The sequence below is a fragment of the Epinephelus lanceolatus genome, chromosome 2 (assembly GCF_041903045.1).
Source record: "Epinephelus lanceolatus isolate andai-2023 chromosome 2, ASM4190304v1, whole genome shotgun sequence".
Classification (NCBI taxonomy): Eukaryota; Metazoa; Chordata; class Actinopteri; order Perciformes; family Serranidae; genus Epinephelus; species Epinephelus lanceolatus.
Window position 1 is genome coordinate 42,682,516 of NC_135735.1, and position 25,062 is coordinate 42,707,577.

Sequence of the window (25,062 nt, forward strand, 5' to 3'; positions counted from 1 at the left end):
GGCTGTTAGGTCCTTGATCATCTCTGTGAGTGTTCAGCTTATGGTCAGTTTGCAGCAGTGCAGTCATGCCATGTTGCACAGGTTGTAATGGATCTGTATAATAGATTGCAAACAGCTGTCCCCGTCGCTTTCCTCCACATCTAACTAGAGTTGGCATGGCTTAGCCAGCTACATCATCTCTCATTTGTCAGGCTCTGCTGCTCCATTTACCTCTGTAAAAGTTCAAAGTCGACACTTGTTGACATCACAGTCTTTGCCCCAACTGCACCTCTTTATAGATCTCAAATGTTGCTAAGAACTTGTACTGACATACAATAACGCTATGGGCTTTGTGATCCATCTGTCAAGCTGCACCAGGCGCACACACACACATGCAAGATATTTGTACATTTGTGCCTTTGAGGACTTCAGTTTGCTGAAACCATTGCCTAAACCATTGCCTAACCTTTACACTTTCCTTAAGATGAACCCTAAACCCAATTACAACTCTTATCACCAATGTCTAGAATTAAACTAATCATATTCACAAGTGAGGATTAAGAAAATGTCTTCATTTTCAAGAATCTTTAAGAAGTCTTCCTCTTGTTGCTGTGAACCCATTAACCCTGCTGCCTAGAGAGGGATATTCTGTGACAATGGGCTTCCTTGCCCTGTTATCAACATGCACACAGCAGACAGAGACAGCTTAACTCTGCGTGTGTGCATGTGTGACCACGCATGTATGTGTGTGTGTGTGTGTGTGTGTGTGTGTGTGTGTGTGTGTCTGTATCTGTGTGATCAGCTGTGTGTGGGATGTGTAGCAGGACAGATCACAGGGACGGTGGAATGCCACAGTAAGTGGGAGTGTGTTCCACTTGGGGAGATCTGCAGACTGGTCCCTTTGTTGCACCACGCTACTTAAACAGCTCAGAAGCAAAGTAGAACCAAATTACAAACGTGTCTGACACCAGTTAGACACATATCTAATTAGTCAAACTTTTCACAGACTTAGTCTTCATTTAACTTCAGCTTTTTACTGCCTTACAGTTGCACTATTGCTGATACATATATTCTACCCTTTGTGAAATTTTAGGATTTTTTTTCAGCTGGCAAAACTCAAACAGATTGACCCTTCAGTTGGCTGACAGTGCACAGTATAAAGGGCTTCATGATATGAGGAAAATTCACAATACTGATACTGTTTCAACTTACGCAAAAAATCCCTGAGTGCAATACTTCAGTCATTTGCAATGTGTTTACACAGAAGTTGGTATTACTATGATGTGAAAAAAAAGATACATTGTGCAACCATAATTTTTGTGAAGAGAAAAGTGAGCCTTAGTTAGCCCTGCTGCAGTGTCCTTGAGTATGAGATAGAATCAGATCTGACCTCTGACCTCTTTTTGGGTGAGGCCAAACAGAAACGGACTTCAGCTTAGGGATCAATAGTTAAACATAAAAAATGTATATGATGGTAAAAGCACAAATCCATTCAATCTATTCTTTGTGGGAAAAGTGTATTCTTTCCCTTTCCTTGACCTCAGTTTGATTTGTCAGAGAAGAGCAGTTGCACCTTGTGATGCACAATGTGATTAATCAGCCTTTCTGGCACAGACGTTCAAACAAAAACAGCTTCTACCCTTTAGCCCAGTAACTTGCTGACAGGCACACTCGAACACACCTCACACAGATGAAACGCTAAAGGCCAGTAGCAGTAAAAGGTCAGAGGCTTTTGTGGTGCTTTGTGGTCAGATGAGACAAATGTGAGTCAGTTACTGGCAAAAAGGCAGAGCAAATGACTTGGAGAGTCCATGTTGGTTGTCGGGGTGCTGCTTTAGTGTGTGTGTCCGTCAAAGGGAGTCCCTTCAGCTGCTGATGAATGAGGTGTGAGACATGGTAAACAAGTGAACAAAGCTTCAAAGAGTTGAAATACTGCTTAAATAACAAAATATGCATGTATGTGTACAGGGTAGTCAGAATTAGCAGTAGTTGCACTGGCTGAACTTCTAACTTTGCCCAGACTTTTGAAGTTTACTCTGTCAAACTGAATGGTTGTCACAGTTACCTCACAAAGGCCTCTTTATCTGCTCTCAGTTCTCTCTGTCTCTCTTTGTTTCCATCCCCAGCTATCTCTAGCACTCTGTCTTGCCCTCTGCTGTTTTCTCTCCTTGAGTGTGAGCTGCAGCTTAGTACACCATGAGGACATTCATGTGACTCTGAAATTATAGATGGTGGGGGAGATGAACTGTGTGTATCCCTGTGTGTGTGTTTGTGTTTGCGTGTGTTTGTGTTTTGCAAAGAGGAAATGAGGAGATGTACAAGGACAGGCATCCAGAACATCTCCCCTTCCCTTTGCATGCACAGCAGTGACATCACCAAGTCCCAATCCCCCAACTGCGTTATGTCACTCATACAAATCTGACCAATCAGCAAAGTCCATCTCGCCAGACAAAATGCCTAGCAAGTTCAAAGTTCACCAAGAGCAGGGCAGGGAAACAAGGAGGTATTGACTGAGGGGAAATAACCGTGTGTGTGCTGGCTTTACTTCAGAGATGAACTTTAAGGGATATGTTGGTCAATTCTGGACCAGGTTTTCTTTGGTTCTATTTAAAAAAAGACATCTTTTGTGCAAAGAGGAAGTTGATGCAGTGGTCAGTGTGTCAGCTCTGCCAGTGTGTAATTGCTGTGGTGGCAGTGGACAACAGCATCCTTTGACTGGGTAGAAATGTTACAAATGTATGTTGATTCATATCAGCAATCATTAGCATGCCTGTGTGTGATTTATGTGTCACATCTACGGAGATGTTTAATGACATCATAACTGGGAGGGAACAATGAAAAGCTGTTTTTATACACTGACTGCATGGACTTATTGGGCCTTCCTGCTCTCTGTTGCCTGCAGCTTTTGCCGTCCTGTTTTTCCAAGGCACATGAATAAATGCAGAGGGGCATGTGTATTCTCTCTTAGTTCTTCTGAACAAACTCAAACTGTCCCTTTCTTGAGATCAAATGTAAAAAACTCAGTGCATATCTTCTAATTTTCCTCCCCTAACTTGTGTCTTTGCTTCGTTATATCCACACAGGTAATGACCTCTTCCTGGTGGCAGTCCACGAGCTGGGCCACGCCCTGGGTTTAGAGCACTCCAACAACCCACTGGCCATCATGGCTCCCTTCTACCAATGGATGGAGACGGACGACTTCCAGTTGCCTGAGGACGACCGGCGGGGCATACAGCAGATCTATGGTAGGATGTTTTATGGATGACTCTTCTGATGTCAAGAGTATATAAATAACCCTTTCAGTGCGTTAAATCATGCAAACATGAACTGATGATTGCACTTTCTGTAAAATTGAAATATATTTTTTTTGTATGTTTACCAGCAACAAAATGACCACTCTGTTGATGACCATTTTCTTTTCATTTTTATGTGTTTTCATTATGTTTTTGGGTTGTTGGTTCATTAGTCTATCTGTCCATCCCTCTGTCCGTCCCATTTTAGTGAGCATAATACCTCGGGAATGCCTTCAGAGCGTTTCTTAAAATTTGGCACAAAATCCACTTAAGCCCTCTTCCCACTGCACAAGAAACCTGCTAACATCTGGCTTTTTAATGCAACGGGAAAGGTTACAATCGGCATTCACACCCAGGTCAAATTACTCACGCCTCCTGCTCCAAACGTCACACAATGCACAGGTGAACATGCTAGTTTTAGCCCCTTTACTAGCGAGATGCAATGACGCGCCACCACAAAACCCTGTCTGTCTCTGTCCAAGCAGCACTTAAACATCATTCCAACTTAGCCTGCACTGAGTTTGAAAGAGAGACCAAATAAGTAACAGATATATATAAAGATGTAACCATTGTAACATTTCCATGCTGCTTTCTACTGTTGACTAACCTGTTTTCCGGCCTGACTCTGACGTGACACACAGTTAAAAAAACAACAACCTGCGTACACATGCTAATTTTGGTGGAAAAGGGGTATTAGACTCAAAGATGAACTGATTAGATTTTGATGGTCAAAGGTCACTGTGACCTCATAAATCATGTTTTCGCCATAACTTATGACAATTTTTTTACACAGATGTCTAATAAGATAAAACAAAGACATGATGACATTTTATATCCAAAAGTTCAAAGGTCAGCTTATCTGTGATATCAGAATGTTCTGCAAAATTACTTTCCTGGACATTATTCAACACCGAAACTAAGAGACAGAAGGGGAGACATTTGGTCAGATACTGAATTGGTGAGAATAATCTTGAGTGTCCACCTTGAAACTCCTCTGATTGTATAGAACATTTGTGCTGCTGGGTTGAAGCCATGTTTTGCTGAAGTATAACACTTAATACCTTTCATTAAATTCCGTCAAAGTCTTCACTGCATGTAATATATGAGTTCAGACAGACATGGATGTAAACTGCAGCGTCACTGGTTGGTGGAGGCATACATCTGTGAGGCTGTAATTCTAGTTTATCCAAATTCCTATCCCAATAGTTTGCCTTAATTTATCTAGAAAATTGATTTCAAGCATTTCAGAAGTACTGAAGGAAAAGTAAGACATATTGGGTAACATTTTTCCTGCTCAGCCAGTCCCAGGTATATCTTGTCATTATTCATAATGTGATACAATATGTTTAACTCATTCCATTTGTCCCTGTAGGTCAACCAGACAGCGGCCCCACCCAGGCCCTGCCCACTGTGACACCCCGCCGCCCAGAGCCCAGGCCACCTCAAACACCTCCTCGGCATCCTGACCGTCCCAGGACCACAGAGAGACCAGATCACTATGGACCCAATATCTGCGAAGGGAACTTTGACACGGTTGCAATGCTCCGAGGAGAGATGTTTGTTTTCAAGGTAAATTGTTTGGGGATCAGAAAATAAGGATGTTAACTTCAGCCACAGCCTGCTAGCTTGTTATGAACATAAAAAATTAGAGGCGATATGTTTACTGTACCTTCACAGTGGTTTATTACATGTCCTTGCTTGGAAATTCAGCTGGCTTCCAGCAGAGGAGCTGTCCTGACAAGTTAACAGTGTCAATAAATTACTTATTCTTTTCTGTAGAATCAGTTTAAAACAAACGGCGTGTGCACAGCCAACAAGGGCTCTGTTTTCAATCAGGTCCTTGTGGATTGTAAACCAACAGGGCCTGTGTTTTTTATGAGACGGAACGCTGTTTAAAGGGTGGGGTGTGGTCAGGTGTTTGACTTAAAGAGCCTCGGGACCCACACAAAATATTCATAAGGGCTGAAGCAGTATTGAGCTATTAGCTGGGTTTTTACCTACAGGTCATTTCACTGTTGGCTGCAGTTGCTGTCAACTGGGTTGTTTTCATTATTTAATATTGGAGGTCTTTTGATATTATGTAACTCAGCCCTGTGGTCGTGTTATTAAACATCTGCTAAGTGTTACCACCAGGTAAGGGTTCCTGCTCAGTGGCGATCATGCAAGAAATTTACATGGTCATTCTCAAAGTTTAAGTAACAGAAATTTCTGAAGAAAAGGGACTCCATTTCTTCTTCAGGGATTATTCAGCGATGCTCTATACATAGTGCAGCTCTACAAAGATAAGCAATGATGTGTTTCAGTGAGAGAGGTCAGAGGAGGCGTCCAGTGTTGGCAGCGATGAACTCTGAAGAGTTTGGCAGCTATTAGACAGAGCTGGAGAGAGAACACCCAGGCTTTACTGTAAAATAGCATCAGCCTCTCTTCCACAAATGTTGTCATGATATCTGCAATTTTTGACATTTCACAGGGAACGGAAGCAGCACGGATTCAAGCAGCTGAAGATATCTAATAGTATCAAACTATCAGCCATATCTTGAAGTAAACTGTTTGTTTACTTTGAGTGAAAGAAAGATAAAAAAAACTTAGGAAGATGTTTCTGTTTTGCATTATTATTGCTGACGAGTGAAGTATAGAATAGCCCTGTCCCCACAAACACCCAGAGATCAGGCTATGAATATCTCTTATCTCAGACTGTAAGTGTGTCTGACACTGACCGGTAGTTATAACACTTGGCCTACAGCTGCCTGGACAAGTGCTGCACATGGTCAGACAGTTATATCTGTGCTCTCGGGTTTCATCTCAGCCAGTAATGTCTGTGTTCTTAGGTTTCATCCACAGTCATGAAGCTAGACCAGATAACATTAATCAGTGTCCAAAATTAACTTTTTCCTTGCCAACCGGCGGTTCTTAGCCTAATACAAATGACTAGGCCCACCCACAGAAATGGCTGAGCCCCTGAAAAGGTCAAGTGAATAGGACCTCCCCAGATCTGCTTTTCTCATATTAAGCATGCGCGTGCTCTCTCTCCTAGTTTAGAGCATAGATTTATGAAGAGAACTGGATACAGCATTGGAGGGTTAGCCATTTTCATTCCTTTGAAAGTTGCTCAGTGATGCATGAAGCCAAAAAACTTTTACTTCCAGGTATAAAAATACCCAGATCTTCTGCATCCATGGGCCCATAGACCAAGCGCACCAGCGTTTCCTTTAACCCCTCCTCCCAACCACTCGGTCTCAGCCTTGTTCACATGAATAACAGCAGGAAAATATCTCTGGGTTTTACAACATTTAGGACATAGTGATTTAAATAAGAGCTATTTAAGTGTTTGTACTTTGTTGTATCTCAAAAAATATTATCCACTTATTTACAGATGTCATTTTGGCCCCATGGTATCACGTGACGCGCGTAAAGATGTAATTTTACAGTTTGGCCACTGTCAAATTGGCTTTGGTTTGTTTAAGATCACTAAATTTCTCAGATCATGTGGCTGGCCACCTGCATTTTTTCTTTTTTTTTCCTGCAACAGTTTGCTTACAAGCAACAATAATACATTTACTTTAATTGTTTTAGTAAGTAATGGTGAATGTTTTGGTTCAAAATGAAATGTGGTTATCGTTGCTCATATTTAGGCTGAACATGATAATTATTGTCCCCCATGGGGGACAACAATTATCCCCCATGGGGGACAACAATTATTATGTTCCGTATGGGCGGCCCTGCAGACCTGATCAGAGTGAATACAGACCAAAAGCAATTCATATACTTTGAGTGAGAAGTTGAATTTTGTGACTATAAAACATTATGGAAAAAGTATTTTTGGAACAGCCACCTACCAAGTGCCAAATAGTAAAATACATCAGTCGTGGCTCCGAGAGTGTGTCAGAAAGGACAAAGAGAGGCATGTGATGTACACACTTGAGATGTTGTCAGAAATGTTCAGCTAGTATTGACTGTTATTGATTTATATGTTTTATTGTTATTCAGTACTTGACTTGGGATTCATTTCAGACTGCTGTCTATATTCAGATATTCCCCAATGTAAATTTGGAAGTGATGCCTCCACTGTTAAGAAATTCTAGTTATTAATGGCAGACATTGTTCTTCCCTTCTATTACTCTGCATTGGCAAAACAACTTAATGTACTGCATGAGTGGGAGTAATCTGTAGCACATCAGCGCCACTCTCTCTTCTCCACAGAGTCCTGTCCATTATAAGAAGAAAGGAGCTGTCATTTCTTTTATTCACTTTTCGTATATCTTCACAGCAGAAGGCTGGACATAAAGACAACCAGCAGAGCACACGGAGCTGCTTTCAGTATTAAGACTCCCACATTGGGATCAGCTCTCGTCTGCTGAGGACTAATATGGTCAATTCACTCTTAATCTGGTCAACGCAAGGAGCTGTCAGACCACACAGATCGAAGGGTGTGCAGTCTGTTCGGTTTGGCCCTGTTCTATTTCTCTCAGCTCTCTCCAACCCATCTCCATTCTGTTCCATTCCATACCATGCCGCGCCGTCTTGTCTGCCAGTGTGTCCTGCGTGAAGGACAAAACTAGGTGTGCTTGCCAGAAAGAAGCAGCACTGAGCATTTTACCGTTACATTATCCAGGACGAGCAGGGCCACTGACTCACCACTTATGAATGAGTCTGAGGGCTTCTGGTGTAAATCTGTCTGCTGCTTTGTGTGCGCAGCACAAAGAGAAGATATGAATGTTCAGCAGTTCTTAGGTTAAAAAGTACTACCAGTGATTTCCCATGTTTTGTGCTGCTGACTTGATGAGGAAATCACCCTAACAGCTCTTGATAAAAGTGATCTTGTGGCTATGATCGACAGAGAGAGTGCAATAAGGGACATGATAAAGCCACCAGAGCAGAGACGGACTATTATTAGCCTGCCAGTGTTCTGCTATTGTTAGTTTATTGTACGTTCTGGTCTAGTTATCCTGCAGACCTCAGTTTGCTTGGCATGGTGACCATAAAAACCTTACTACAGTGCTCAGGTCAGTAGGTAAAATAGTTATAATCAGTTGACTAATGAAAAGAGAACACCTTGCTTACAGTAGCTTTCTGTGCATCCACTGAACAGAGATTTATATTTATACTTAGATAAGAAGCCATAGCATTGGTTTGATTCTGATTTATTCAGAGGCTTTGAGTTTCAGCCAGGAATTAAAGGAATACTTCACCCCCAAATTTTTATTGGAAAATTCATGGCTCACTTCCTGTTACAGTGAATTCTTGAAGAAAACTGTGTTTTTGTCACGTCTCCAAGGTGAACGAAGAATCCAAAAATGGTTTTTGATTAATTGAAGTAAATGGGGGCCGCCTTTAACAACAGCAAAACTATATTAAAACCTGTTTACAAACTCTCACACAACTTTTCCAGTATAATCCAAATCTCATTACCTTGTTGTATGCTCAGAACTGCCCAAACACCTGCATTTTTGCTAAAATCTTACTATTTAAAACACTTCTGCATCAACAGTCTCATGCAGGGGGAAGTACCATGCCTTGGCAAGCACGTACGTTTGAACTCTGCCTGTGCTTTCAGTTGAAATACCACCTCATTCCAGCTCATTCAGGAGGTGGACAGGAGTTGTGTGAGTTTGTTAACAGATGTTTTGATATAGTTTTGCTGTTGTTAAATGTGGTTGCCCAGGATTTCAATTAATCAATAATGTTCTTGGTTTTTGGATTCTTTGTACACCGTGGAGGCATGTGAGAAAAACAAAGTTTTCATCACAAATTAAAGGTAACAGGGGGTGAGTAATTAATATACAACTGGTTATTTTCTGGGGGGAGTATTCCTTAAAGAAAGACAGAGGAAAAAGAAAATGTAGTTTTTCTAGCTTAACTGATGATAAGAAATGATGCACACTCAAACACACTTCTTAATTTTGTCTCCTCAGGGCCGTTGGTTCTGGAGAGTGCGTAGGAACAGGGTTCTGGATAACTACCCCATGCCCATCAGTCACTTCTGGAGGGGTCTGCCTGGAGACATAGACGCTGCCTATGAGAGACACGACGGCAGGTTCGTCTTCTTTAAAGGTAAGCAGCAAACACATGCATATAGAGTTTTGGTATATGAGGAATGCTGTACTGGAGAAGAGTGGTGTTGTGTGTTTTCATTTTGATTTACTTGCATTGAAGCTCACACTGGTCTGCACCTCACTGTGTGTACAGTCATCATGTTATTAATTGCTGGTTTGTTTCCAAGACAAGCTCTGCATTGCCCAAAGTTAGCAGTTGTCTGGTATACTTGTTGTTTCCACAGTATCCAGATGGAGCAATGTTGACACCAAAATGAAGCAATTCCTGGTAACAGAGAAAGAAATCCATCTTCTGAATCTGCTACCTTTTACCTTGCTGCCCAATGGGGGGGGGGATTAAAGGGCAACAAACTCACTTATTACTGTAAAGAACAAGAGCGCAGAATAACTGGTCAGGACCGGTAGTTGTTATCTTTTATCTCTAGGTCATAAAAGAAGTGCTGAATCATGTTTAATACAGCAGAAACCTACAATTATCATTCATATATTTTTGAATGATATAAAATAGATAATGATCCACAGTTTGACATCAAAACTACATTTCTTCCAACTGACTCACATTCACCTCTTCATCCATACTCCTCTTATCTTGCTAGTGAAAAGCAGCCTCTCCACCCTCCTGCAGGAAATACACATATCATTTATGTTTCTGGTTATTGTTGCTGTAAAAACAGGCCTAGGTCTGTTTTAAATAATCGTCTTCTGGTATTATTAGCTGTCACTTCTAGAGCACGACAGACTTCCAGTATCAAAAACAATCTCTGAAAATATGCCCAATTTTTTAATTAGGGTTGTAGCTGCCTTACAGCCTGCAGGAAAGTAACATACAAACTTTGTTTCTCAGCACTGCTATGCTCAAGTAGCAACAATGACAAACAACACCAGTGTTTGGATTCAGTTTCCAGTGAAGCAGCGCCGTTTACTCTGTCGTGCCAATACACAATCATAGCTGGATTCACAAGATCTAGGTTTATCATCATGTCAGTCTGTCTTAGACCATATATAGCAGCATGTCAGCTCTTTGAGGTATATATATTCTTTTCTTTTTATCATTATAGATAATGCAATGTACAAGTGGTGCAGGGTTCATATCACTAGTATATGGAACATAAGCATACCCTTCAACGTAACCCTCCTGCATAGAAAACCATCCACCATCTGGTTTCTTCTTAACAACCTAAATACATTTATAATGCTCCATGGTCATTTGAAACCACCATATCTCACTGCTTTCATATATTAACAATAAAACAGATTCTGGAACTTTTTTCATCTTCTTTAGATTATGTTAAAGATATACACCCCCCACCTCCTTGAGAGGGTGCATAATGTATTCTACATGCAGAGTATAAATCTCTTTTAGCACAGCTCATTATTTGTGCTGCAAGTCGCTGAGAGAGGCTTGTCTTTTACAACGGTGGATAAAGTTGTTGAACGAAAAAAGAATTCAGTCTTTCATGCCGCTTCACTCTGAGAGCTACAGGCTTTGGGGCAGCTGTTGATGAGGAGGATGATGTCATCGGCAAGCCTCTCAGTGTGACACTTGGCTGCAAGCCATTAGCAAAGAAGGAACAAGAGGAATGAAGGGGAAGGGAAGATAAAAGGAAGGAAGGAAGGATTGGCAGACCTGTGAGAGGGAGAGACAAACACAGACCTTTAAATGGGCACATCAAAATAGAACATCATCTTGATGCTTTCAGCATGAAGACAGTAGACCTGATTTTTTTTCCTGTACTTTTTTTGTGGACTAATGGCCTCAACTTAGTCCAGAATGGTCCAAATGTAGGGATGTGTTCTTGTTCTTATACTTGCTTTGTGAGCTGACGTGTGATTTTGAGATAGACAAGAATCGCAGTATACAGTTTGCATCCAATCAGCGGAAACAGTGGTCAACAAAACCCACAGCTTTCACAGTCTACATTTCCCTGTGGGGGAAGTTATTATCGTCACTCCCCACCTCCTGCTGTCCTGAGCTTGGTGTGTCCCTTTGGGGAGTGACAAGACGCCCAGTATCAACATTATACGTATTCTGCTTTGACAATATGATGCATTCTGCATGTGTTGACTGGCTAAACCTTTTGATTTTTTTTTTTTTTTTTTTTAAACTTTAAATTATACTTTACCCTTTAAAAATAGAGCTCCTGGGGATGGCTGCAGCAGACTGTTGTTTGCATGATCTTGTTGAAATCACTCTAAAATAGCAACCGTGTTAGCTACAGTATTCCTTCTTTTTGCAGCAGGAAGCTAAGGCTTCTATCTTCTATGTCATCACGTAATGACCTTAGGAACACGGTATTTCACCATAATTCTGCTGGTAATTTCCTGTAATGGCTGCGGGATTCATTGTTTGCATAATCCTGGATATATATAGATCTAAAATGGAAACTATAACAGCTAGAACATTCAGTCTTTTTGCAGAAAAAAGCTAAGGCTTCTATCATCTGTGTCATCACATTACATTACATGTGGCGGTGCCAGAGGAATGAATGATGATTCCATCACAACGCCTTTGCACTTTCTGTTGCAGAGTTCAAAGGGTTAATGAGGATAAATGGGTGGATGCATAGAGGGATTAATTGATTTAGGACATATTGGGCATCAAATATCTGGAATGTCTATTTTAAAAGGTGTAAAAAATATTTATCCGCTTCTCTTACACAGCTGTTGTGTTATTACCCAGGGGTTTCACAGCTGTTTTTATCCCAAATAAGCCCAACTGTAATAGACACCAAACTGTTTATCCTTTCAGAAAAACAAGATACACAGCAGGAAGGAATCAAATCTTTAGGTCACTGAAGCGCTTCAGTGTGGTTATGGAAAGTCATGGAATAAGTCATGGGATTTTACATGAGGGCTGTGCACTGCAGGAACCCTGGGAAGCATTGCGTCAACCTCTTGTTCTCTCCAGATGCTGAGCGTAGAGCTTTCATTTTAAACAAGGAGCAAGGGGCTGGAGGTGGGTGGATGGATGGGTGGGTGTGAAGGGGGGGAGAAGGAGGGAAAGGCGGATTGAAGCCAAGAAGAGAGATGTAATGGTGCCAGGAGGAACGGAGTCCCCCTGTCTGACACAATAAAACACAATAAAACCTTCCCTTCAGCGAGAAATCTGCTTCAGCCTGACATGAGACAAGCCGCTCCTAATGGATAATTACAAGCTAAACCAAAACTCCTTAGTCAATGATGTGCTCATTTCTGCTGTGTTTCTGATTGCCTGCCAGCAAATCATTATTGCGTTCATATAATTTACAAGTGTGTAAATGCTGGTCTGCTTTCTCTGATTGTCTGTATTGTTCTCTTTTATTTCTCATTCAGTTTCAATTATTTAACATATTCTGTGCCAGCAAATTAAAATGTGCGTGCCCGAGTGTGTATTGGTACATCTGTTATTGTGTGTGGGTGGACGCGTGTGTAACCAAGTGTACATGACATATGCTGTATGATTGTGTGCATTAACATTTTCCAGAGTCTTTAAGGGTTATGAGTGGGGGTGGATATGCAATGTACAGATGTGTGCACCATAAAGGATCATTGAGCACTTTTCCTCTCTCCTCTCCTCTCCTCTCCTCTCCTCTCCTCAGCAAACAGATTCTGGCTCTTCAGGGAGGCTAACCTGGAACAGGGCTATCCAATGGAGCTGGTTGATTACGGTCAAGATATTCCCTACGACCGAATAGACACAGCCATCTGGTGGGAGCCATCCGGCTACACTTACTTCTTCCAAGGAGACTGGTAATGTAGCCTGCAAACTGTCAACATCACATGAAACCTCTCATTCACCTGTTGAGCTTCTTAGGGGCTGTGGGATAGAGCCAGGCGGCTGAGAGTCAAGCCAGGGCCCCCGTACCATGAAGAGGCAGTCATGGTGGGTGAATGGAGAGCCAGGGCCTGCAGAACATGTCTGAGAACCAGAGCAAGCGACAGTAAGTCTGCAGAGACTGTGCCCACGGCCTTGTGTCCACTGTCAAATGTCCTCCAGTGTCCACGCACCCCTGGATGTGGAGCCTCCAGCATGCTCTGTGGGCCCTGGCTCATCTCTCACCCACCATGACTGTCTCTCCAGCCCATTTCTAAAGAAATGTGAAAATGTGATTTTGGAATTATTATTTTTGATAAGCTTCGGGGGTGTGGTCAGAATCAGCACTCTTGCATTGGCTTGTGTAAGAATGGATAATTGGTGATGTAACAACCAATCACAGCAGAGAACATGGCAGAGTGCCCCTCCCCCATTGCCCTGTGAGTATAAGCTACACATGACGAATAGCAGCAGCTGTATTTGTACAGTTCTGTGTTAACAATATGAGCAAGTTCTGTAAATATGCAAGGGTAATATATACAGTACTGATAGAAAAATAATTTCACTTTAGGTCTGTGAATCCAATAAGCCCTCGCTAAGCACAATATGACTGACGTGCTTAAGGTTTACTGGTGCATTTACACGCACAACAGATATGGATGTTGTGTGGAAATAGAACAGATATGTACGCACCATGTTCTGTACTGTGTAAGAAGTTTGCTCTTTTTTTCATTTGGACAGTTCATAAACAGTAACAACCATCTCCGTTGCTGTCTGCAGGTACTGGCGCTTCAACGAGCAGTCGCGCTTGGCTGACAGAGGCTACCCGAAACCAATCAGTGTCTGGGGAACGTCAGTGCCCTCTTCTCCCAAGGGGGCCTTCCTCAGTGATGATGGAGGTGAGCTGAGACGAGACAAGTGGCTTCTGTGTGTGTGTGTATATGTGTGTAATGGAGCAAGGAGGGGCTGGGGAGAGAGAGAGACACGCCTGAAACAAAGAATTAGGGTGTGGTCATGCAATCGTCAGGAGGGACAGGGGATAGCATGTGTGTGAGAATTTGAGCCTACATGTGAAGTGCTTTTTGCTCTGCTGTGCTTAGTGAGACTGAAAACAGAGAGGGCTGATCCAATCTCAAAGCAGAGTCTCTGTTAAAGACATTTTTCCATTTATACAACAAATTAGTTTTGATAAAAAGAGAATTTTACGATGAGAAGATTGATGCCACTCGATAATAAGAGTGGTATCATGCTTCTCATTTAAATCTTGGCAAATTTGGAACTATTGCTATAAATTTCATGACTTCCAATTGTTGTGTTGGCTGACATCTTCTGCACTCTTTGCCCTCTCCAGCGTACACCTACTTCTACAAGGGTTCCAAGTACTGGAAGTTTGACAACCACCGTATGAAGAGCGAACCAGGCTACCCCAAGTCCATCCTAAGAGACTTCATGGGCTGCACCGTGGATCTGGACCCAGACAGAGACACGGACACAGACTCAGGACGCAAATTCCCTGACGTGAACCGCCCGCCGTTCAACCCGGACGTGAACGGACGTGACGGTGACAAAGGCAAAGACCCAGAGGGAACGGATCGTGGTGGAACGGACAAAGACACGGGCAAAGGGTCGGACAGCGACAAAGACGAAGACTACCGAGAGGGTCGCGAGGAAGACACCAACGAGGTGGACGTGGTGCTGAAGGTGGACGACAGCGAGGAGCGGACCATGAACATCCTGATGGTAACCATCCCACTGGTCCTGGTGCTGTGCATCCTGGGACTGATCTACGCCATCATCAACACGTTGCAGAGCAAAGGGGCGCCGCGGCTGCTGGTGCACTGCAAGCGCTCACTGCAGGACTGGGTCTGACCCTTGACATTAGGGGACAGTGAACTTTCAACTTAAATGGAAACCTTAGACACCACCCTCCTCTAATCCATCCCTCCTCCCAGTGATCCATCTGTCTCATGTCTCTGTGCTCAGTGGCTCCTGCAACTCTTAGTACATGTGGTAGAAGATCCAATACTGTACTGATACACACACACACATCTGCACACACACACACACACACACACACACACAAACACACACCACCCTAACCTCCTTCCGTCTCCCATGGTGCTCTACAATGCGTTGACTGTAGTCTATTTATATGAGAGAAGTTTGCACATTGTTTTTTTTTCATGTTTTTGTTTTGGTTCATTTTGTGTGACTATTTGTTGTTATTATTATTATTTCTAAACCAGGAAGACCATTCTATTCTTTCTGCACCGCCTCCCTCCTCCCTCTAATCTCAGTAGGGGCTTTGTCCTCCCTGATAACTTGACATCTGCTTATGCTATCGCAGCTGCCACAAAAGGAACTAATGCAAAGGGTTAGAAAAGAAAGAGCGAGAATTGTAGATGGACCACAGTGCTTCAGTAGTGCTCTCCCTTCTCTCATCATCCTCTTCCATCTCTTCCCTTTGCTCTGCAGTACAGTATGTCATGGGCTGGGTGGTGAGTGAGAGTGAAACAGGGTTTGGTCACAGACATTTCACTGTAGTTTACATTAAGAGGTATTTTGACTCCTGCCTTGAGCCCAGATATTATCCTCCCTTTGACTCTCACTAACAGATGAGGCTACGGCTGTTACTCTGAAGATTGGACCAGTTCAGTTTGTTGTCATACAGGCATCACCTTGGTTTTAAAGGATAATTCCAATTTATGACAACTTAGATTTTATTTTTTATAGTGGTTTTAATAATAATAATAATAATAATAATAACACTGTACTCATCAAGATAATAGCTGATAACTGGGAATGTAGCAATATCGCTGAAAAGATTTTACAGGCTCGGAGGTTCAGTGTGTAGGATTAAGGGGCATCTATTGGCAGAAATAGAATATAGTATTCACACAATGACCTGAAAATTGTTGTGTTTTCGTTACCACCTTACCACCGTGTTTATTCTACAGAAGAGACAAACCAAACATTGGCTCCAGATAGGGCTAATTGCGTTTTTGCGTCAGCCAACGTAGTTTGTCAACACACACGGGAGAAATTTCAGTTGTTTGCAATCTGCAACTTCACAGTAAGACGCACTAGAGCTTTAGTAGAGCTTTGGTGGGTGAAGTGCTTCCCACTTCACCCACCAAATGATAAATTGTAGATTATTTTTGTTGCATTTAAAAAAACGTTTTCTCACGCCTTCACATTGAGCAAAGAATCCGAAAACAGAGAATTCTTAATGAATTGAAGTTATAGGGGACTGCATTTAATAACAGCAAAACACCCATTTACAAACTGTAATTCTCATTCTCATTTATTCGGACATATTGCTCAGTACTCCCCAGACACATGCATTTTCTCTAAAATGGTACTATTTAAAACACTTGCACATTAACAGCGCAGGCACCCGTCTCATGCTTGCCTAAGATTAATTGATACAAATGGTCATTTGGGGGGTGAAGTATTCCTTCAAAAACAAACCCCCATGTCAGCCAAACTTATTTGGAGGAAAAAATGAAGACAGATGGTAAAATTCACACTCAAACTGTCTGGTGTAAACATAAATCAGTTTACAGACCAGCTTCCTGGTTCGACCTTGACCTGCCGTACTTAACGTAGCTGTGCACAGACAGCATTAGGGTGCGATGATGCTCACATTTTATGTGTGCTCACTGTTGGCCTAACTCCAAATAAATTGGTTCAGGCAATGTCTAACATAGGGCTCTGTTGGTGGACATGTAGCCCAATATCAAAACTTGCTTCAAGGGGCTTTATGATCTGTACAGTATTCATCACCCTCTATCCATAGACCCACGATTCAGATAATGATAAACTCCAAAAAATGGAGGAAGCTTTAATCAGTGTAGCTGCTTCCCGCTACTTCCAGTCTTTAAGCTAAGTAAAACGTTATAACACATAGAAATTGTAGCTATAAAAATAAGACCCAAGTTGTAATAAATAGTAAATGTCCTTTGAATTCAGACCACTGCTGCCTTGTTTTCCTTCTAATCTTGTGCTCACGTAGTTGAACAATAAGTCTACCTTCTTTCTTTTCCTTATTTGGAAAGCCTTTAAATACCTTTTGGCTGAAAGGGTTCAGACTTTAAAGGGGATTTCTTCCCTTAACTTTCATTTATGTGGCTAATTCTCAGAGAGCTTCCTTTCTGTCAACAATAAGACCTTTTCTTTGTACGGGAGAGGAGACAGACTAATGGTTAATTTAAAAAGTCAGCTCACTGTGAAATAACACAAGAGTGGGAGCATTCATCGCATCCGTGTGCGTGTGTGTGTAACATAAAACAAGGGAGAAACAAAGCAAAGCCGCGGCCTTTAACTTCGGGACAGGATGTAACACCACAAGTGCAACACAGCAGTGGCAGGGTGCAGCTAATGTACCATGCAGTTTGTAATAGACTTTTTACTGCTGGTGTTTTCTGAAAGGACGATTTAAGAAACTCTACAGATGACCTGCGGTTTATCTGTTGTAAATATACCGTAGCTGTAAGCACCAGGGCGGGCTCAGGCCCTGCAGGATCATGTGAACACAGACTAATCCTCTTCATTAAAAAACAGCAGGTGTGTGCGAATGTTGTTAACCCCTGTGACCCCTAAACTAAACCTTGAACTCCCGGAACCAAAACACTCTCTGCCCCCTTTTCATCTCGCAAGAACAAAGATGGGACAAAGAAAATTGTCCTTCTTAACTACTCTGTTATATCAGTTTAAAAAAAAAAAAAAAAAAAAAAAAGCTGTGTTTTCCTTTTTTCCTGGCAGTCATTGATTTCCATTTATTTTTGTAGTAGAGTATGGAAATCACATTAACAAACTATTGAAACGCAAAAATAGTTTACTTTGATGATTTAAGCATCTCAAGCAAGTTTTTTGAGTTTGCTTACTGATTTTTATACTGCACAGAAATTAATGGAAGCCAATGGTTGCCATGGAAATATGCGTGAAAAAATCAGCACAGTATACACGACTGTTGTAAATGGTTTTTACATTGTTTAGTAGTAGTTCAGGAGGTGCAATGTGTTATCCTGTAAAATAATCTCTTATTTTTCCTTGAAAGAAGCGAAGCAATATTCATCAAAGACAAGAACATTTCCTTTGACCCATTTGTGAATACATTTTCAGGAACTTCTTTGGTCTGGTGACATAACTCATTTCTTGTGGAATGAGCAGCCTTATCTCAAGATGTTCGAAAATTGTAGCAGGAATGGAAAATGGGAAATTATCTCATCATTGCTAGTCTTTCACTAAAAAAAAATCAATTTTGAGTCTTGAAACCAGCCTGAAATAAGAGAGTGTAGGAGTGGACGACTTTAGAGTGCCACTTCAAATATGAATGGGAGGAAGGCTTATCTGAGAGGTAAGCTGCCAAATTGACCAGAGGGGGCTCAGCTCACCCGGCTCAGGTTACAGATGTGGATGGGGAGGGTGAGGAGAGACTGGAGACAAGGAAAAGCGGGTGGAGGGGGAGGGAGGCAGACCTCGTCTCCCTGAGCTTGCAGAGCTTGAATCTCAGGAATAAGGAGGGGTGGAAGGGAGAGAGAGAGAGAGAGAGAGAGAGAGAGTGAGACAGGAGTTTGATGGCTCTATCCCACTGGCAAAAGTTCATGTGACCCAAATCTCCTGTTAGCTCAACAGCAGCGCTGGCCAAAGAGGAAACTTTAGCTTACAGTAGGCGACAGATCTTTTAAGTAAGCGCTTTGCTTGCGGATGTCCCCCATGTAACAACCTGCATATCGATTCCATTTGTGCCTCACGAGCAGCAAAAGTTTTGCTTCATCCGTCTTTCTTTTGCCCCACATGTTGAAAGACGGCACAGATACATGACTCTGCTGTTCTGTCAGGTCTCCAGCAAGGTGCAGACAGGCTGAGGTGAGACACCTACACAAACAGAGGTAAAGCTTACAGGACACTTACTGAAAGGAAGAAAGGGAAGAGCATAATCAGCCGTCACCAGAAGTCTGGAGATTGATCTGTGGCTAGTCAATAGCAGTTGCCAGGAAACGGTGTCCTGTGTCCATCGCTCACCTCCTCGCCATCAGGGTTTTGGGGGGGAGGGGGGGGATTGGCGGACGTAGCTAATCAGCGTTAAAAGCCCCCACCCCCACCTCCTCTGCTCTCTCCTCAGCTGTCCTGTCCTTCCATTGGTCCTACAGGCACATCAATGAGCGCTCAGACAGCCGAGTGTCTGGACAGGCTCAGAAAATGTCGACTCATTGCACTAGACACAGCATTGTGTGTGCAGTTCTTGTTTATCAGACCTCCTTTTCTCCTCTGTAACCTCCGCACAGCGAGCCCACAGGGAGATAACCACTTCAAAGCTAAAGTAACCACTTCAGTGTTGAAAAAAAGTCACCTGAGTTCTCTTTACCTGAAATGTTAGTTTCTGCGATTCAGCAGTTTGAGAGATTCTCTGTGGTTTGAGGCTGACGGAGATTCATTGTCTCCGGACAGTGAGCAGGAGAGAAACATTGAAAGGTATGGAGAGAGGCTGATTGATGCGTGTTTGTGTGTGTGTGGAGGTGTTCAGTTAATCAGCTCTGCTCTCCATAAGCGAGGCCTGTTTTCTGACTGTAAATCTGCCACGCTCTCCCTCTCTCCCCACCCCTCCACATACTCAGCCCAGCCCTCTAAACCCGAGGGGATCATAACAACAACAATGGCCTTCTCTCTCTCTCTCTCTCTCTCTCTCTCTCTCTTTCTCTCTCACTCTCTTTCTTCTCCCCCTACTTTCTCTCTCCATCATACACACACAAACACATTATTGTCTTCCCCGGCATCACCTTCCTCCCCTCCTTCCCCCTCTTTCCTCCCTCACCCTTTAAGAAACTAGTCCAGGCCAAGGTCCAGTTTCACACAGCAGAGCCTGTTTTTAGATCAACCTCCTTGTTCAGCAACATTTAATACTGTGGAATGACTCACTTACAAACAGTGTACCTGTCAGGTTTGTTGAACGCAGCAACAGGATGTCACATTCACATATAAAGTTGCAAAGGCTGAATTTCTTTTATGTTAATGCCGCGGTCGTTTTGATGAACAGGGCCTTGATGCAAAGTTTAGGTAAGGTTAGGACATCGCTGAGCTTGTCTAAGCTTTCATCTCTCTCAGGATGTGTTTCTGTAAACACTGCAAGTTAAGCGCTTCTCATTCAGCCCCACTGTTTTGACTCTGAACATCTTTTTTTTGTCTTTTATTTTAATGAACTGTTAAAATCTCCACAATCACTCAAACGGCAGGTATTCTTCTAGCTGTGTCTGTGCTCTCCAGTTTCAGCTTCCTGCGGTCACTGTGTATCCCTGCACTTTCTAATAACCACGAGCTTCAAAGTCATTGCATCAGCCCCTGTGCAAAGTCTGAACTCTACTGGGAAAAACCAGATCAATAAATAACGGACTGAACAGATCAAAGAAAAAAGAAAAAAAAAACTGCAACAGTATGACTGTGTTCTGTTACCGTTTCACTTGGCTCAACTTTGTGGCTTAATGATGGCTCGAACCCAAAGGATCGTGGGTTGTCCAGATGCTTCTGTCTTTTCCCAGAGTGCATCTCACCTCGCTCATCGACCCCTATCCACTCTGAAACCACTCATTTTAAATCACCACTCCACTCCTCACCGCTGGGGATGGAACAGAAAAGATGGCTGACAAATGACTTTCAGCATCTGTGTCACGGCTTTGCCCCAGACGAGTGCAGCTCTCATGGTGCTTCACACAGGCATACAAACTGTTGAGCAGCCCACTGTAGAAAACTGTTTTCATCCTCTAACTGCAGCTAAAGTAGAGAGTAGATGTTGGATTCAGTCAATCCTGTGCTGACCATCGATAGTGGAACTTGGCATCTCACACTAGGCCTCTCTTCATTACTACCTGAGTAATGGTTCAGTGACTTTCTGAAAAAAACTAAACCATCATCCCTGACTGGGATGAGACGAGAAAAAGAAGAAAGCAGCGTCGATCAGAAAAGATGAGGTTACTGTTCGTCTAAAAAAAAATTATTTTGATTTTATTTGTGCATTTTTTTCGCTCCAAACTTGATAGAATATTTTTGTTAATAACATTCCAATTAGTTTTTTTGATTGGTTGTTAGTGTTTTGTTTTTCTGTAGAAAATGTAAGATTTTATACATTTGTGTTGTTGTGTGTTCACCTCTAGTTGAGTGTGTTAACAAGCCATGCTGGACATGTACACATTAAAAAAATGCTCTGAAAATATTGAAAGTAATGTTTTTTATGCTTTCTGGCTATCTGAAGAGACTAGAGGGCTACAGTTGTGCACACACATACGGTACACACACACTCTTCCTGGTGAGGTCACTGTCCATAGGGCCTTGCTTCCTGTCTCACACGGGACAGGCAGCAAAGCGGCTGAGGCGTGGGGAGAGAGGGGTCTGGCTGATTGCCAGGAAGCCACATGAGCAGGGAGGAAGTTAGCAAGCAGCTTGTAGAGCCTGTAAGAAACCGACAGGGCAATGGTGTCATCACACTGAGAGGAAATTCATTGTTCGCAGCACCGCAAGACTTTTTTTGTGATGGATTTTATCCAAACACCCAAATTACAGAACAGAGACTGACGGCTGCGTTTAATAAGATGTTTTGTGACTTGAAGTAAGTTGCTGCCAAGACCGAAAATAAAGCGACACCTACTCACATCCCATCGCAGGCGTAATTGGCCAAAATTGACACCAAATGATAGTTATTTTATTTTCATCTGGGTCCTTGTGATCAATTTGGGAGGCTATCTGAGGACTGCAAGCTTTTCGAAAGAAGGTATATATCAGTGGGATGAGACAAAGAAAACAAGACATACTACAGACATGTCTTAAGGGAAGACAGTGTGTGTCTGTCTGGTTCAGAGTGAAATATCATGCCAACCACTGGATGGATAGTTGACATATAGTAGATAAAAATGCCCCCCAGTAAAAGAATCCTCACTATACATATTGTCAACAGATGCTATAAGATACCAACACATCAGGCCCTCTCTCAGTACGTTCTCACATCTCTACCCTGTCAGTGGTACTCAGTCAGAACCATAACCATTTTTTCCTACTGAAGTCATGAATATTAAAAAACTGCCCTCAAAAATGTCACTTATAAAAAGGCGAAGAATTTTCCTAAAACAGCTTGGCTCTAACGTTTTCAGCGAATTTTAGTCAAACAGGAGTGTATGTAGCCTACATAGGTATGTTGCAGGCAACTTTCAACAATGTGTACTGGGGGGCATGCAACAGGTTGACTCAAAATAAGCTGTCCATGTTCAGGGTATTGAAGGAACACCCAGTGCGGCAGTGTGGCTCAATGATGTGCTCTCACTTGTTGTTGCAACAATGGAGCTCTATCTGTTTTGGGTCTAATGGAAATTATAATGGAAATTATTGAATAAGTGAAAGTGCAGGATATTTTCTTAGACTCTGACTTTGATGTTCTCTGACACTGCACTTCATGCCACCAGCGGGTAAAATGTTCCCCCTGTCCCAGCATGTAAGTTTTACATATCTAATGTTCACCGCCTGCTGGTTTGATAGGTGGCTCTGAAAAGCTGTAACTAGCTTCCTCCCAATTACAATAGATTCCAGCAATACCACAAGCCGAGCCATCTAGTTCCATTATACTGGAGAGAAGGCAGACATCTCCAACACTGGGCAACTGGCACCAAAACAATCTCACTACAGGTGAGAGGAAAAGCATGTATTTTTGATTTTGGGGTGAACTGTTCTTTTAAGATAATGTTTTAGCTACTTAGGCGAATGGTGAACAGGTTAACAAACAGCCACCTCTTTACACATTCAGGTAACACAGAGCAACATTAGCAGTAATCCAAAGATATTTTCCTGGGCACCTGGCTTATGTAAATTTAATGGTCACTCTCCTTTAAGCTCTGTTTTTGGTCTCCACCAACAGCTAAGTGAAATATATGGCTCTTTAGCTGCTCAATTCTCCACTATGATGCAAACTGCCTTTTGGTGCTGGGGAGGTGCTGAACAATGGGTGACTGTAATCAGCTGCCTGCATGACCTCTGATGAGAGTAATGAGCCTCAACCAGAACAGTAAAGTTTTAACTGTAAAAGCAAAACAAACTGAAGATGAGGTGATGGGAACTGCACAGACAGGTGACAGGTTACTATGAGACAATCTTTTCACATTATTATTATAATACGCATTATGCATAGTATTTTTAAACCATTTTTATTATGAAATATTGATAAGAACAACTTTAATGACCATCACTAGTCCTTGGGTTGCAACAGAGGAATCTGAGAAATGTACTTTTTTGTTATACAACTTCTTAGAAAACTTGGTAACTGCCAACTTACAGTAGACTGTCAGATTATAGTCTTGCTTGACAGAGCAGGAGTCTGAACTGTTGTAATACTGGAGGAGGATGGATGCACAACCAAACTTTCTGTCTCCTAATGACCTACTTTGAGATGCGTCATCAACATTACATTTTTTGTTGGACATACCTCTGTGCACATTGTAAACAAACAACTTTAATGGGGCATGTCGTGTGTGTGCACGCTGTTTGAGTACGTTGGCCTGTTTTGCACTGTTTACATGCTTTTAATGCTTTCCTGCTGTGGATGTGAAGTCTGAGTCTGGCCAGGATCATTGCTTGTTAAATCTATCCTCTACAGTTATCACTAGGTACACCCTGTGGAGTGCCATAATTACTTGCAGTCATCTCTCTCTTCTGGGTAGAAAATTAACTCACTTTTAGCCCTACAACACACGCATGCACTCACACACGCGCGCACGCGCGCGCGCGCGCACACACGCACACACGCACACACATACAGTATGTGCATGTGCATACACACACAGATTAAGTTAATCACTAGCAGGTACAGCTGTAATGTCTGAATGTGGTGAAACTGAACCACCTGTTATAAAATGCTTCTACACCTGTTGGGCATCCTGAATGCTGCATGCAAACAAGCAGCAATTTAAATGACTGGGGCTTCGTATAAATTTTAGTTTGTCATCGTCATCATCATCATCATCATCATCATCATCATCATCATCAAATAGTTCCTATGATAATGCCTATAGATTATTCAGAAAAACCAGGACTGCTTATTGGAGTGAACTGACTTTCAATCATCAATACTGTTGTAACGTCTTCTGCTTATCCAGCTTTTGGTGGCAGCAGGCTAAGCAAGGTGCTCCAAATGGCTTTCTCTCCAACAACATTTTCCAGCTCCTCCTTGGTGATCATGAGGCGTTCCCATGTCAAATAAGATATATAATCCTTCCAGTGTGGTCTGGGTCTACCCCGGGGTCTCCCACCAGTTGGACGTGCCTGGAAACCTCCAAAGGCAGGCAGTCAGGAGGCATCTTGGTCAGATGACCATCCACCTCAACTGGCTTTTTTCAATGCAAAGCAAGAGTGGCTCTACTCTGAGCTCCCTCAGGATGTCTTAACATGACATTCTTACCCTAACTCTAACCAATCCCACTCTTTTTGCCTGAACTTACAACCTCACTATGAAGTCAATCGAAATCCGGGGCTTGGGCAGTGACGTGCGGCGCCAGACACGGATGAAAAAAGTTATAGTTTAACTGTGCTTGGCAGTGTCAGGGGGAAACATGGCAGGAAAAGATCAAAAGTTAAGGGAGCAAAAGTCTGAGTAAGATGGGTGGATGGGTCCAACAAACACTGACTTCCACCTGGGAGAGCTGTGTTCACATCCCATAAGATTATAAAGCCAAACCCTGCTCTTTTTTCCTAACCACGTACTTTTATTGCCTAAACCCAACTATGTGCGTTATTTGTGTTGTATTGACGTAGTGGGTTTTTTTTATTGTGAAAGAGACAGTATGTAAACGATAACATTCCTGTGAAAACGGTAGTGTATTTTGAAAGAAGACAATGCATGTAACAGGCTTAACTTGACACAGCATCCCAGAATGTCAACAGCCAACACACGAAGGGTGCCTTTCACGTC

General features: G+C 42.5%; 1 protein-coding gene across 1 annotated transcript in view; it reads left to right on the forward strand.

Annotated features, from left to right (window-relative positions):
* LOC117253061 (matrix metalloproteinase-15) overlaps positions 1-21,319 on the forward strand; it is a 38,694-nt gene extending 17,375 nt beyond the window's left edge. Inside the window, exons 5-10 of the mRNA XM_033620401.2 lie at positions 3,063-3,224; positions 4,645-4,841; positions 9,185-9,323; positions 12,904-13,054; positions 13,899-14,017; positions 14,470-21,319. Coding sequence (XP_033476292.1) covers positions 3,063-3,224; positions 4,645-4,841; positions 9,185-9,323; positions 12,904-13,054; positions 13,899-14,017; positions 14,470-14,987 — 1,286 coding nt within the window. The 3' untranslated portion in view covers positions 14,988-21,319. The remainder of the gene's footprint in view (positions 1-3,062; positions 3,225-4,644; positions 4,842-9,184; positions 9,324-12,903; positions 13,055-13,898; positions 14,018-14,469) is intronic.
* The last annotated feature ends 3,743 nt before the right edge of the window (positions 21,320-25,062 follow it).